The sequence below is a fragment of the Neofelis nebulosa genome, chromosome 1 (genome assembly GCF_028018385.1).
Source record: "Neofelis nebulosa isolate mNeoNeb1 chromosome 1, mNeoNeb1.pri, whole genome shotgun sequence".
NCBI lineage: Eukaryota > Metazoa > Chordata > Mammalia > Carnivora > Felidae > Neofelis > Neofelis nebulosa.
Window position 1 is genome coordinate 100,809,490 of NC_080782.1, and position 16,013 is coordinate 100,825,502.

The 16,013-nt window shown below is 37.8% G+C and overlaps 1 protein-coding gene across 7 annotated transcripts in view; it reads left to right on the forward strand.

The window, feature by feature from the left end:
* FAM169A (family with sequence similarity 169 member A) overlaps positions 1–16,013 on the forward strand; it is a 97,345-nt gene that overhangs the window by 43,162 nt on the left and 38,170 nt on the right. For all 7 annotated transcript variants that reach the window (XM_058729608.1, XM_058729598.1, XM_058729632.1 and 4 more), the window contains 4 exons: positions 467–601; positions 1,660–1,759; positions 1,902–1,987; positions 4,074–4,245. In XM_058729608.1, coding sequence (XP_058585591.1) covers positions 470–601; positions 1,660–1,759; positions 1,902–1,987; positions 4,074–4,245 — 490 coding nt within the window. In that variant the 5' untranslated portion in view covers positions 467–469. The remainder of the gene's footprint in view (positions 1–466; positions 602–1,659; positions 1,760–1,901; positions 1,988–4,073; positions 4,246–16,013) is intronic.

Sequence of the window (16,013 nt, forward strand, 5' to 3'; positions counted from 1 at the left end):
GTGCCCCGATTAATTTCTATTTCATTGCTTGCTTTACTACAAATGAACGTTTAAAAGTTTTATTGTTTGATATACATTTTCTTTTTTTTTTTTTTTTTAATTTATTTATTTATTTTTGGGACAGAGAGAGACAGAGCATGAACGGGGGAGGGGCAGAGAGAGAGGGAGACACAGACTCGGAAACAGGCTCCAGGCTCCGAGCCATCAGCCCAGAGCCTGACGCGGGGCTCGAACTCACGGACCGCGAGATCGTGACCCGGCTGAAGTCGGACGCTTAACCGACTGCGCCACCCAGGCGCCCCTGATATACATTTTCAATCAGTGGGCTCAAATTTTTGTCTGTCTTGGCATAGTGAAAATGAAGTTTCCTTGATGTGTGGTGTTACAATAAAATTTTTTTTTTCTATGAGTAAAGAAAGGTAACGTTTCATATTCTGAAACATTTGTTCCATGTTGTTTGTTGAAGAGGATGGCATTCCCTGTGGATATGCTGGATACTTGCAGTCATGAAGAATTGGAAAATTCTGCTGAAGATTACATGTCAGATCTAAGGTGTGGCGACCCTGAAAACCCTGAACGTTTTTCTCTTCTCAATATCACGGTAAGGTGTGCTAAGGTGATTGTAATCAGTCTTTTCAGTTGAGTTTATATGTGAAATCGTATCTGCTTACTTTTTAAAATGTTAACTACTCACTTTTGAAATTTTTATCAAAAGACTATTCAGTAAAGTGAATAAATATTGATTTGTTAGTATAGCAGTATGATCAAGTTTTAAAAAAACACACTCTACAGGTTATTGCTTAATATTTATATTATGCCTTTAAAATTATATGTAAGTTGTGTAATAGTTTGCTGAGACTGGTTACGGGATTTGAGCTGACTAAATTTAGATTGAGAATTTGTGATTTTAGAAGGTTTTTAAGAAAGAAAAATCAGAACACTAAATTGCACATTTTTGTACCACAGATCTTCCTTTTCCTAAAGTACTAGAATCAAGCTTTCTAATTAGTAAGCATGATATATTGTGAAAGAAAGATAATTAGACTTGGAATTGTTAGAATTTCCCTGTGAACTAGATGGTAGGCAAATTCTCTAACCTTTATAGGCCTTGTAGTTTTCTTCTAGTAAGTGATGTTTAAGGGATTCTTTAAAGTCTCTTCTTGTAAAGCACCAGTATTTTATAATTATCTGAATTGTAGTATCATCTGTAAGTGGGGAATTATGCTCAGATTAATGAAGGTAGGCAAATCTTAGAGTATCCATGTATCTCACTGGAAAAACCGATTTACCTGTCTGATGTCTTTTACTATAAAATGGAGTTTTTTTCCCCGTGAAATTGTGTAACAGATAATAAACTAGTGTCTTTTTTTTAATGAGTTTATATGTACCATATCATGCCTTTGTTTTTATTCGTATCTGTGGCTAATGTACAATAATAATATTTATTCAAATAAACTTCAGTTTTTTGTCCCCGAAGATAATAAAATTCTTGCAAAAGGGAAGTCTGATATAATTTTTTGACACGAGAAATACCTTCTATGAAAATACATAATTAGCATTAATGTAGGAAAAGTTTAATATTTTGGTAGAAGCATGTTGTTTTTGTCCTATATTATCTTAATAGACTTTTCACTAATCTTTACTCACTTGTCATTTCAGATTCCTATTAGCCTGTCCAATGTAGGCTTTGTACCTCTTTATGGTGGAGATCAGACTGAGAAAATTCTTGCTCTCTTTGCACCTGAGGACTCACTCACAGGTACTTTTTTTTTTTTTTTTCTTAATAAATGGGGCACATTGTATTATAAAGTGTAGATATATTTATCTATATAAACCTTATCAAATAGTAATATTGTATGCTATAAGACTTAAATGTTAATAATCATTTATTCTATTTTTAGCTGTGGCACTTTACCTTGCTGATCAGTGGTGGGCTATTGATGATATTGTGAAAACATCTGTCCCTTCTAGAGAAGGGCTTAAGCAGGTAACAAGATCCTGTATTTAAAAGTGTTTCTTATGAGGCCATTTCACAGTTTGTTTCCCATTAAACATTGATAGTTCTTAAAGTTATTGAGCACTTCTCCATTTTAGTATGACCAGGTTGTATTAGATGATTAAAGTTTCATTGTTTTGATGAAGCTGGTACTCTCATTGGGCTTCCTCAGTTTTATGTAGCTCTGAATGTATCTGAGAATTGAGTGATGAAGAGTGAGTCTCTATGGGTTACTTGAATGGTAGTTACCTCTATTGGCTTCAGCTTCTGATTTCCGTATAGGGTAGAGAAAAACCTAGTTCCCTCCGTGTGTTTGCTTAGGTTCTCTGTCTCTAGGAGAGACTGACCAGGAACCTTGCCTATCAGTAGGCCCATTTCAGGTGGTCTATTCAAGTGCTCTACACAGTGGAATAGAAGGGAGATCCTCACTAGCATACTTCCAGGCTTTGTCCCTTTTTTTCTGTCCTCGTCACTATCTTCTCATTTCCTTCGAGGAAGACATAGATGACCTGAATTCTGCATGCCGCAGTGCTGAATGGGAGAACCAGGCTGTGAAAGGCAGAATTAAGAAACAAAGAGGATCTAACGTGATGAAAAGTAGTTACCCATAGGTTCAAAAAAATAACTGCACATGTACACCGTGAAGAATAAGCTAAAACAATGCATATGAAAACAATTGGGCTTTAGTTAATTAGAAGTAAAATGAAGGTAAACAAAAAAGCTAATACAAGAACTGAAGTTTGTATAGCAAAGCCTGATTGTTTTAACAGTATCTTCAGTGTTTATGTCTGTAGTATCTTCAAGCCCCAGTGGGAAGAGAGATGATAAGGATCTGGAGCATTTCAAGAGTGAGAACTGGAATGGCAAAAGTACCCCAAATTGCATTAGATCAGTCCTTTCTTTTATTCGTTCCTATGTTCCTGTAGGAATTTAGGGGAATGTCATGGCTCTCTTCAATTATTTTTAGACTGTATGGCTCCAGAGTATCAAAGTACAGTCTTTGGCTGTAGTCAACTCAGTATAAAGAAGAATTATATACTGGTCAGAGCTGTTCAAGGAAGGAATGGGTTGCCTGGAAAGCAAGTGAGCTTTGTCATTTCGTGTGTTGTTTCGTATCTGACATCTCCTAGTGTGTAGTATAGTTAAGGGTTTTTGTTTAGTTTTGAGAGGAGTGTTGTATATGGGTTAATGCTTTTTTTCTTCACTCACCTAATTATAGGGCACTCTTGTTTTTCTTCAAGGAGGCTTGAGGAGAGATACCTTATGGGTAGTAAGTACTCTTTTTAGTGGTGAAAGATGTCTGTGGGAGGAAAACCCCATTGTTTGATGTCAGAAAGTTGGTGAGTGGTCCCTGTGACCATGTAACCCTGCATGTAGGAAGTGAGGCTCTGTTTCCATTCTGTGACTGCCCCAAGTTTGTTTTTTATCAGACTTGCCTGGTACCACTGTCATCACTCATCTGATCTGGCAGAAGGGTCTGTGGGTATGTATGTGGGGTGAGGTGGGTGTTTCTTATAGTTGTCTAACTATAGACATGACTGTTAAATGAACATTTTACCTGGAAAAAATGAGAGAGATTCCTTTCCTAGGAACATAATTATGGATTTCCTCATCAAATAAGGTAATGGTTCTTAAAGATCTAGAGGATAACAGGAAGCTTTCTTTTTTTCTTTTTTTTTCTTTTTTCTTTTTTATTTAATATTGAGACTGGAATGGGGTGAAAAGAACTGAAGCAGTAGAGGTAGCCTGGGTCTGGGCAGCTGGTAGCAGAAACAAAACACTTGAGCGCTAAGGAAGAGATGGCTAGATCATTGGTACATTGGAAATTAGTTTTTCCTGTTTTAGAATTTTGCTGAGAGGCACTATTTCCATGCCTATGTGTCTATAGAAATGGATTGTTGTTGGCATGAGTGGTTACTCATCACTTTTACTGTGATGATAAGTTTAAGAAATCATTATTAGTGTATTTAAAGTGCTTTGTGCATGCCAGTATGAGGTGTGGAAGCAGGGAGCAAGGTGGATAGCATCTCTGAATGCATATCATAACTGTTGTGCCTGTGTCTGACTCTCTTTCCAGGTGAGAACTCTTGGGGAGAGAGTGGTACTGTATGTTCTGAATCGAATTATTTATAGAAAACAGGAAATGGAGAGAAATGAGATACCATTCCTGTGCCATAGCAGTACTGATTACGCTAAGATTCTGTGGAAGAAAGGAGAGGCCATTGGGTTTTATTCAGTTAAGCCTACAGGTGAGTCTTTAAAAGTTATTTAAACTATATATTATGGAAGCTTCCTTTTTAGACCCCAACTGTATCCGTATCCTTTTAAATTACTCTGTAGAGTTTAAATTGACGTGATTTTACTTAGTATTTCTTAGGAGTACTTTGATTCTACCTTTCTATGTAAAAAAGGATTGTTAGGAAAGTCTTAAAAAAAAAATAAACATTTGACAGAGGGTAAGATTTGTACACATATGTGTAAAGAGAGGTGTACTTTGAGCCTCTGATTTGGCTGTCTTGACTTCTTACCATGCCCTTCTCTCTCTCCCTCTCCCCTCCCCCCCCCCCCTTTAAATTTTAGTTAGTTAACACACAGTGCAATATTGGTTTCAGGAGTAGAGTTCAGTGATTCCTCACTTATACAACACCCAGTGCTCATCACAAGTGCCTTCCTTAGTACCTATCACCCTTCCCTTAATTTATTTATTTATTTTTTTATTTATTTTTTATTTTTTTTTTTTAAAAATTTTTTTTTTTCAACGTTTTTTATTTATTTTTGGGACAGAGAGAGACAGAGCATGAACGGGGAGGAGCAGAGAGAGAGGGAGACACAGAATCGGAAACAGGCTCCAGGCTCCGAGCCATCAGCCCAGAGCCTGATGCAGGGCTCGAACTCACAGACTGTGAGATCGTGACCTGGCTGAAGTCGGACGCTTAACCGACTGCGCCACCCAGGCGCCCCCACCCTTCCCTTAATTTAAAGTGGTTGTTCGATTCCTGCTGCTGTCACCATTACAGGCTCCTTTTAAAACCACTCTCTACCTGTGGACCAAATGCATGGCCTCTGTCTGCCTCACACAAGTGATTAAGCCTGATTTATTAAAGGCAGCTTTGCTAATTACCATGAAAAACAATTTATTTCGAGAATTTAGACAACTTTGAAATTGTTAATCTTCTGAAGTTTGGATTTTTTTAAAAGTTTATTTATTTTGAGAGAGAGAGAGAGAGAGCACTCCAGTGCACAAGCAGGGGAGGGGCAGAGAGAGAGAGAACCGAAGCAGGCTCTGCACTGTCATTTTGGAGCCCACTGTGGGGCCTGAACTCACAAACTGCAAGATTATCACCTGAGCTGAAATTGAGAGTTGGACACTTAACCAAGACTGAGCCCCCGAGACACCCCTGAAGTTTGGATTTTTGATCCTAAGACTTAGCTATACCCTATTCCTAAAAGATGGGTGCCACTTCATTTTGCTTTACCTATTTTCCTGCTGTTTCAGTTCCCTGGAGGTACTGAAGCCACAAAGCTCTAACTTGCTTGATCTGTGTATACGTATATACCCACCACATAGCAAAGTCGGCCTGTTCTGTACCTTGACCGGAAGACCTTTCATAGAGAACACTCAGATTAATTTTTGGTCTTTTTTACATTTCACACCTTCCAGATTTAGCTCTTTTTTTTTTTTTTTTTTTTTTTGGTCTGATCAAGTTTGGAACTAGCTCATAGACATTTGGAGCACATATTAGTTTATACTTATTTATTTGGAGCTTTGCTTTAGATGAAAGGCACACAGTTAAAGGGCATAACATTGCTCTTTGAGTGTTTCTGATCAGTACCTGATTCCAGGAGCGTGCTTCTCTTCCTTTTTCATGCTCATTTGGGCTCCTTCTCTCCTCGGTGACCTGGCCTCTAGTTTTGCTTGTTCTGGTAGTTAACTAAATATTATATCCTGGAGTTTTCAAGTGCCGCTTGTCTACCACTTTTAGCACCTTCCGCAATTTTCTACTAATTGCATTACCTCCTTACTATTTATTTTAGTTCTTTCTCACTTTTAAGTTTTGGCTCTCATCCACCAGATAACACTGCAATTAGGTGTGCTTATACCAGACTTTGAATTAATAATCATTTAATTCAGTCTGAAACTATTATTTTTTTTTAAAGGAAACCCAAGTGTAAAATATTTTGGAAAAATTGCTCAAAACAAATACTAAAGCACTTTCTTTTTATTTTATTTTTTAATTTTCTTATTTATTTATTTTTTTTGTAATTTAACTTTATTTTTTATTTTTTAAAGTTTACATCCAGATTAGTTAGTATATAGTGAAGCAATGATTTCAGGAGTATCTTCCTCAATGCCCCTTACCCATTTAGCCCATCCCCCCTCCCACAACCCCTCCAGTAACCCTCAGTTCTCCATATTTATGAGTCTCTTCTGTTTTGTCCCCCTCCTGTTTTTATATTATTTTTGCTTCCCTTCCCTTATGTTCATCTGTTTTGTCTCTTAAAGTCCTCATATGAGGGGCGCCTGGGTGGCTCAGTCGGTTGAGCGTCCGACTTCGGCTCAGGTCACGATCTCGCGGTCCGTGAGTTCGAGCCCCGCGTCAGGCTCTGTGCTGAGTGCTCAGAGCCTGGAGCCTGTTTCAGATTCTGTGTCTCCCTCTCTCTCTGACCCTCCCCCGTTCATGCTCTGTCTCAAAAATAAATAAACATTTAAAAAAAAAAAAAAAAAAAAAAGTCCTCATATGAGTGAAGTCATATGATTTTTGTCTTTCTCTGACTAATTTCACTTAGCATAATACCCTCCAGTTCCATCCACGTAGTTGCAAATGACAAGATTTCATTTGTTTTGATTGCCGAGTAATAGTCTGTTGTATATATACACCACATCTTCTTTACCCATTCATCCATCGTTGGACATTTGGGATCCTTACATACTTTGGCTATTGTTGATAGTGCTGCTATAAACATGGGGGTGCATGTGTCCCTTTGAAATAGCACACCTGTAGCCCTTGGACAAATGCCTAGTAGTGCAATTGCTGGGTCGTAGGGTAGTTCTATTTTTAGTGTTTTAAGGAACCTGCATACTGTTTTCCAGAGTGGCTGCACCAGCTTGCTTTCCCACTAAAACACTTTCTGATAGAAGTATTCATAATCTATGTATCAGGAAAAAAACTCCCAGTAACAAAAAGATAAAATCTTTATTAAACATATATGTATTGAATGAAAGCCTTATGATATTACTCTTTATGATTTTTAAGTTAAATAGCATATTGGTATATTGGGATATTTGTTGGGATGTAAAATTAGTTTTGATATATAAAAGGATTTATATATATATATTTATATATATATAAAAGTATATATATATACACATTTAAAAGGATTTACATATATATTTATATATGTAAGGATTTACACGTATTTATATATATAAGGATTTACATATATATATATAAAAGGATTTACATATATATTTATATATAAAAAGGATTTACATATATATTTATATGTATATAAGGATTTATATATATATTTATAAGGATATATATTTATATATGCTTTTATATATATATTTATATGTGTATATAAAAGGTTTTATATATATAATAGGATTTGACTGTTTATGAAGTCAAATCCTATTACAGTGTAATGAAATTTAAGAAACTGTATAATTTTTTTTTGTCTCAAGTACAGAGATCACTGTGGGAGACTTAGAGTTTGTATGGTTTTGGGGTTATGGAGATGTCATTATTAAAAGTAGTTTTTTACAGTAGCTTGTTGTGTGAAATCTGGAACATAACTCAAAGGGAATTCACAGAATTTAATAACATCATTATAACAAAAGATTTTCTGGTCCCTTCTATAGTTATTGAGTATTTTTATCTATTAAAAAAGGAATAGGATTAGCGCTGAACCTTGTCTCATTCTGGTAGTAAGTAATATTCCTTAATGGACTTACAAACCAAAAAAAAAAAAAAAAAGTGAGATACATCTATTTCATTCAAGATACATTTTGAGTAAAATTTTATTTTTCACCTGATAAGTAATTTTCCATATGTAGAATACATTTATGTTTTGATCCATTGTGTACTATTATTAATGATGATAATAACCCAAAGTTTATTTTGGTTTTATAAGTAGAACTGTATGGTCACAAGAAATTTTAAAAATTTATATTTGCGTACAGGTATGTTTTTGCACTGAAAAACAGTTGAATAATCAAGTATATAATCCAAGAGTAAAAGTACATTACATGATGATAACATTCTGTAGAATACATATAAGAGAAATAGAAATTCAAGGAGAAAAAGGAACATCGTAACATTTTTGAGTGTTAAGGAATGGTTAGTTCAATAGTAAACGAATAGTTAAGGGGATGATAACGGTTATCAAATTGATAATAGTTTCTAGGGCCTGTTAGATAGATTTATTAAAGTGATATAATTTTTGTTTATCTTTAATATTATTAATTGTAAAGGGAAAAAATCGTACATTTACATAGAGAATCATGGCAGACACTCTGTTAACTAATAAATCATGGTTAATATCACCAGGAGTAACACCTGTCAATATCATGGACTCCTGATCTCTGATGTACTGAGAAGGGCATAACATGATTTTTGGTATTTTTGCCCAAAACGCATAACCTTAATTTTATAATGAGAAGACATTTGCAAAGCCAAATTGAAGGTTATTCTACAAACTAAGTGATCAGTAATCTCTAGAAGTGTCAAGATCATGAAAGACAAAGGTGGAGGAATTATCAAAGATGAGAACTAAAGACATATTAAACGAAATCCAGTATGGAATCCTAGATTGGATTTGGAAACAGAAAAGAGGCAGTAGTGGAAAAAGTGGTGAAATTTGAATAAGGTTCTAGTTAATAGTATTTTATCAATATTCATCTCTTGGTTTTGATAACAGTACTTTGATACTGTAAGAAGTTAGCATTAGGGGAAGCTGGATGAAGGGTATATTGGACTCTGTATTTTTGCAAGGTTTTGTAAGTTTAAAACTTTTATAATAGTTTCTTAGAAGTTGATATTGGTAATATAGAAATTCTATCCTCGAAATTATAGAAACTTAAGAAAATTTTAGATGTTACCAAAGATGTGTGAATACGTGGTATTTCAAAAAGTTTTTAAGGTTACAACATGAGCAAAAATGTTTGAGGAATTTGAAGTGGCCAAGAGAAAAAAATTGTTTTCTTTTTTAAAAAAATTTTTAGTGTTGGTTTTAGAGAGAGAGAATGAGAGTGTGAGCAGGGAAGGGTCAGAGAGAGAGGGAGACACACAAGCTGAAGCAGGCTTCAGGTTCTGAGCTGTCAGCACAGAACCTGATGCAGGGCTCAAACCCACGAACCAGGAAATCAGGAACCAGGAAACCTGAGCTGAAGTCAGATGCTTAACCTACTGAGCCACCCAGGTGCCCCGAGAAAAAAAAAATTTTTACAAATACCAATGTAAGTGGTTTGTCTTGGAAAGGTCCCAGTCAGATCATCCTTCTGTGAAGCTCATTGTCAGCCGTCACCACTGTGCACACAGAACATCTAGTCAGCTTTTTAATGTCTCATTCCTAACTATGAAGAAATTGCTTAGTTAGGGAAAGCCACTGATAGGAAATACAGAGACCAAAAAAGAATTAAAGCAATTTGGAAGAGACAGACAATGCAAAAGCAAAACAACTGTTAATATAGTCCTTACACTGATGAAGTGAGGACAAGATATATTAAAAGAATGTGTATAGAGCTCTTGGAAATTCAGAATTACAATGTATGAAAGATAAAGTTGAGGAAATTGCTCAGAAAGTAGAGCAATTACAACATGAACCCTAAATGATGGAAAAGAGGAAAGAAAATTACAGGAATGGTCTGAAAAATAGGTGTTTCAAGAGAGAACAGAGAAACTGGAGGGGAAGAAATGACCAATGAAATAATTCGAGAAAATTTCTCAGAACTATAGAACATGCATTTCCACATTAAAAGGACCCATTGAGAATCCATCACAGTGAATGAAATAGACTCATACTGAGCTAGTTTAGTGTGAAATTTCAGAAATCCGGGATAAAAGAATTTTGTACATCTCCAGAGAATGAGAGAAGCATATGTACAAAGGATCAAGAATCAGAAGGATTAGATTTCTCATCACTACTGAGCACAAGAAGTGAAATAGTGCCCTTAAGGCACTGAAGAATTGTGGTTATGGTGCAGTTGGGACTGGGTGTATAAATGTGTGGAAGAGGTAAACTCTCCCCTTCCTTACTGGGAAGTCTGTTGATGGTGCCTGGAATGGAAACATCAAGAAAAGTAGTAAGTTAATTAGAGATGGAAGTAAATACCAGAAAGATCAGTTAAACAGTTTCAGAGTGGTCATTCCTGGGGAGCGGAAAATATTTATGGATCACAGAGGCCGTCATGGGACTGCTTTTTTTTCCTTTGAGTCTCAAAGGACTGTTGTGTTCTAAACAGTATGCATGTAAAAGTTTGATTAAAAACAAAAGTGAGGGGCGCCTGGGTGGCTCAGTCGGTTAAGCGGCTGACTTTGGTTCAGGTTATGATCTCGCGGTCCGTGAGTTCGAGCCCCGCATCAGGCTCTGTGCTGACAGCTTGGAGCCTGGAGCCTGCTTCAGATTCTGTGTCTCCCTCCCTCTCTCTCTAGCCCTCCCCCGTTTGCACTCTGTCTCTCTCTGTCTTTCAAAAATGAATAAATGTTAAGAAAAAAAAAAAAAACGAAATAAAAGTGAACATTTAAAAAAATGGAACTACAGTAAAACCTTGGTTTGCAAACATAATTTGTTCTGGAAACTTGGTTGTAATCCAGAGCACTCCTATATCAAAGCAAATTTCAAGAAACATTGGTTCAGTTCTGATCATGTGGCATTCGGTGTCGCATACTACTTGTATTGCAAGACATCGCTCTCATTTATCAAGTTAAAATATATTAGAAATGGGTGCTTGTCTTGTGAAACATTGACAGACCAAGTTACTTGTGATGCGGGGTTTTACTATATTTCCAGAGTCTAATCAGTGTCTACCACAAAACCTAGCTGAACTTTTTTTTTTCTCTTTTTTTTTGAGAGAGGGACAGAGAGAGAGAGAGAGAGAGAGAGAGAGAGACAGAGAGAGAGAATGAATCCCAAGCAGGCTCCTTGCTCAGCGGGGAGCCTGATGCAGGGCTTGATCTCATTACTGTGAGATCGTGGCCTGACCCGAAATCTAAGTTAGATGCTTAACTGACTCAGCCACCCAGGTAGCCCTCTACCTGAGCTTTGTAAGTCCTCACAGCATCTGTAACGATAAAAGCATTGTGCTAACTAGAAAACTACTTAATGAAAAATATCTCACGTAGTTGTGAAAAACAAAACAAGAAACCTGTTTGTTAATTCAGTGGTTAATTCAGTGGAAATTTTATAACGTTGCCCTTTGTCAAGATACAGAAAAGAGGGGCGCCTGGGTGGCGCAGTCGGTTAAGCGTCCGACTTCAGCCAGGTCACGATCTCGTGGTCCGTGAGTTCGAGCCCCGTGTCAGGCTCTGGGCTGATGGCTCAGAGCCTGGAGCCTGTTTCCGATTCTGTGTCTCCCTCTCTCTCTGCCCCTCCCCCGTTCATGCTCTGTCTCTCTCTGTCCCAAAAATAAATAAAAAATGTTGAAAAAAAAAAAAAAAAGATACAGAAAAGATGTAAATTTGTGTAAATCACATATCACATTTTAGCGTATATGAGCTGAGAGAAAAAAACAAAATGGAAGACACTGTCATTTGTTGCTGTTTGGGAAATGTCCATTATTATTTGGTTTCAACTGTGAACCACCTTGATCTAATTTGAAGACCCATATTTTTGGGGAAAAAAATGAAGATCCACATTTTTGGAAAGTATAATTAACCATATCAGGGAGGCACAATCTAATCAACAGCTATCATTTTGTTGAGTCACTACCAAAGGGACTTATGATCAGTACTAAGGGACATATGTTTGGTTTTTGTAACCCTCATCTGTAATAATTCATAATGGAAGCGTTTTTTTCTCTCTCATTATTTGCTAGTCAGCTTTCTTTATGATTTTTAGATCTTTTAGTTGAGATGATCTGTTGTCTTCCCTCCTTTTGTGGGCAAATCACTCACCACCTGTTCACTGAAATTCCTATCTCTGGCCCTTCTGTTTTTAAAGGAACATCAAACTGTGATATAAAATGATAAAGATTGGTAGTATAGGTAAAGGCAAAACAGCAGAAATTTGTGTTGGAGGAGTGAGATTATATTGTAGGGCCTTGAGTCTGTCTAGGTATAATTTTTTTTTAAAGGAAATGAACAAAGGCACGGGGAAGTCTCAACCACTGTTGGCTACCCGAAGTGTGTCATTGGGAAATGAAGTGGCTACTTTGTTTTCAGGTGAATTTCTAGCCATCTAAAAAGCCACATGCTTTCCAATAAGGGCTCTGTTTATTAGGGAGATATAGGGGTGCTTTCGTTGTCAATATAGACACAAAGATGGCTGGTCTTGGGTTCCTCTGCCTTCAAAGCACCAAAAATCTAGTGGATGAGACAGAAAACTATAGTCATTAAACAGCTACTTATAATTTAGTTTGGTAAGTGCTGTATTCGAGTTATCAAACAGGAGTCACTGAAGAGTGGAGCAGCAAATTTTGCCTAGAGGAAGGTGTCACTGAGGAAGTAACAATTAAAAGTGGCTTTTAGTAGGCAGAGAAGGGGCGAAGGGCAAGAACTTCTTAGTAAACTTATAAATGGGATATAAATACATGAAAGAAGGCACAGAGTCATGAAAATTGAAGGTGTATTTGGGACGCCATCCTGGATAAGCTGGTGGGACTAAAGGGTAGGGAGGGTTAAGTGGGTGAGAGGTAAAGATGGAGGTCCCCTTGTGAAAGGTCTTAAATGCCATACTAAAGTTTGGCATTTTGTTGGCAAAGAAGCTATTGATTTTATGTAAGGGTAACATGATTAAATATTTTAGTGAGATAATTTTTGTAGGACTTGGTGATTGGGTAGGGAAATTGTATTCTGAAATCAGGGAAGTCAGTTAATTGGGAGCTATTTTAGTGGTCCAGGAGAAAGAAGGACTGACATTAGGGATGCGGGAATAGGAATAGAGAAGGAAACAGATTTGAGGGAGATTTTTGGGTGGACAGAGTATGATGACTCCAGTCTGTATGTCAAAGGGGAGGGGAGGAACCAGTGATGATTTCCGTGGGTTTTGGCTTGGGTGCTCAGGTGGGAAGATGTTAAGATGGGAGTACGGAAGGAGGAGTGGATTTGGTAATATTTGAGTTCACTTTTGACATGTAAAGTTCAATGATCCAATGGGACTTCTAAGAGATAGTTAGAAATAGAAGTTTGATCGCATGGGGGAGGTGTGGATTTTGACAGAAGGCAGTGCAATTCTGCTTAATATCTATGCATGAGTGTATTTGTAGATGCATGATTTTATGATTTTGTGATAAGTAATCTCTGCCTCCATTGTGGGGCTCAAACTCAACCCTGAGATCAGGAGTCGCATGCTCCAGCGAATGAGCCAGCCAGGTGCCCCAGAAATCAGTGTCATTTTAAAACAAAGATGAGATCAGTCATAATGCTTGTGTAAAGTGAGTGTGTGTTTATGAATATTGGTGTGAGGATATAAGTTACTGGAAGCAGCGTGAAGTAAACAAACATAACTGTGGAGGGAATCTGCCTGGGGAAGGTAGTATCTGTTGAGATGTGCTCATTGATTTCCTGACAGTTAAAAAGGAAATGTTAATCTAGTGGGAGATAAGAGAAAGGGGAAAGTTAGCAGAAGCTGCCAACTGTCCACTAAATATTTGTGCTTCATCTTCTTTATTCTAGTCATTGGCCAATAGCTGCACAGTCAGGAATTATATTTTCCACTCACTTTTGAGGCTAAGCTAGGTGGGGCTGTGTGACTAGTTGTTCCCAAAGTGATGAAAAATGATATGTGTGACAGAGCAAAGTGGTTAAGATGCACTGCTTTTCTCCATCTGTGGGGAAGCCACAAGATAGAAGGGAACGTGAGTTCCTGTGGTAGTCCAGTTTACCCAGTTTCCAGTATTTAAAAAAAAAATTTTTTTTTTTAACGTTTATTTATTTTTCAGACAGAGAGAGACACAGCATGAACGGGGGAGGGGCAGAGAGAGAGGGAAACACAGAATAGGAAGCAGGCTCCAGGCTCTGAGCCATCAGCCCAGAGCCCGACGCGGGGCTCGAACCCGCGGACCGCAAGATCGTGACCTGAGCCGAAGTCGGACGCTTAACCGACTGAGCCACCCAGGCGCCCCCCCAGTTTCCAGTATTTATGTGCTTGTGTAGCTTGCTTGAATCTGAGCTGGCCTTGTGACATGGTTTACCAGTAGAAGGCAGCACAAGTGACGCTGTGCTAAACCTTAAAGCCTGGAAGTTTGTACTGTTAGAAGCTAAGTTGCTATGTCAGAAATATGACCGCTTCGAGACTGCCATGTGGTGAGGAAGTCCAAACAGCTGCGTTGAGGAGAAATGAGGCTCCCAGCTGGTAAGCCCAGCTGCGCTTGTAGTTCAGAAGCTAATACACTGTATCTTGTGGGAGTGAAGCCATTTGGACTTTGAGCTGTTTCATTGCCCCATCTGATACCATGTGAGAGTTGTGATAAATGAAGCAAGTTTTTGTTTTAAGCCAGTACATTTTGGGATGGTTTGTCGGGCAGCAATAGGTGACTGAAACATTTCTTGGATGGTTGTGCATCAGAAAACCAACCACTCTGCATTAACACCTATGTGGGACTGCTACTTAAGCAAAAATAAGTCTTACGTTAAGCTTTCCATATTGGTTTGTTAAAACAGCTAATGTTACTGAAACTGATTTATAGAGCATTTATGCTGTGATAAGACTGTGATAAGGAGACTTGACTAGTGGTGTATGACAAGATCTCTCATGTAGATATAATCACATTGTTTGTTTAGAATTCACTTCAGGGGCGCCTGGGTGGCTCATTTGGTTGCGCGTCCAACTTCAGCTCAGGTCACGATCTCCTAGTTCATGAGTTTGAGCCCTGCGTTGAGCTCTGTGCTGACAGTCAGAGCCTGGTGCCTGCTTCGGATTCTGTGTCTACCTGTCTCTCTGCCCCTCCCCTGCTTGTGCTCTGTCTCTCTCTCTTGCAGAAATAAACAGTAAAAACATTTTTTAATAAAAAAAAGAATTCACTTTATGCATGCATTCTCTGGAGACAGTCACACACTGATGCCTTCATGAGACATTAAACCAGTTTTTATGAAGGTGAGGGAAGACATATTCCTGGTGGACAAAGAAGAAATGGTGATTCCATGAGAACAGAAAGCCACTCAGTTGGGGCAGAATATCTGTTCTTGAATTTGACGCATAGACCCTGAATGATACTGTCAAATGTTATTCATCTTTTAAAAATTATTTCTAAGTGTTATATAGATAGGGGAGGAAGGAAAGGGGGAAGAAGGTGATTAGGAGAAAGAGCAAGGAGATAATGAGAGAGTAAAAATTGTAAAAATTCTCCTTGTGAAACTTAGATTTTAGAGGAGTTAGCAATGAACAGAGACAAGTGGACAATGCTGTGAAGAAAACTAAAGTAGACAAAAGAACGGAGTGTGTGTGGGAGGTACTGTTTTAAATAGAAAGGTCCACATACGCATCTCTGAAGGAAGTAAGTGATGATTAGATACGTGATGTTTCAGGTGAAGAGGTTTTCAGGCAAAGAACTGAAACGTAGAAGCCCTGAGGCAGAAGCAAGTTTAGGGTGTTTCAGATAGAGCAAGAAGGCCAGTCGCTATAGTAGAGGGAGTGAGTGATATGGGGATAGAGAGAGGCAGGTCCATATCTTAAATTGTCTTGTAGGCCAAGGAAAGAGTTTGAATTTCTTCTGGTAATGAGAGTCCATTGAAGGGTTTTGAACATGGGTGCAATGCGATCTGAGTTTTGTTTAAAATAAATAATTAACTCTATTGTATGAAAAACCAGGAGAGGAGATGCCGGGGTTGAGTTTAGTTCGTTAAGAGGCTGTTGCACA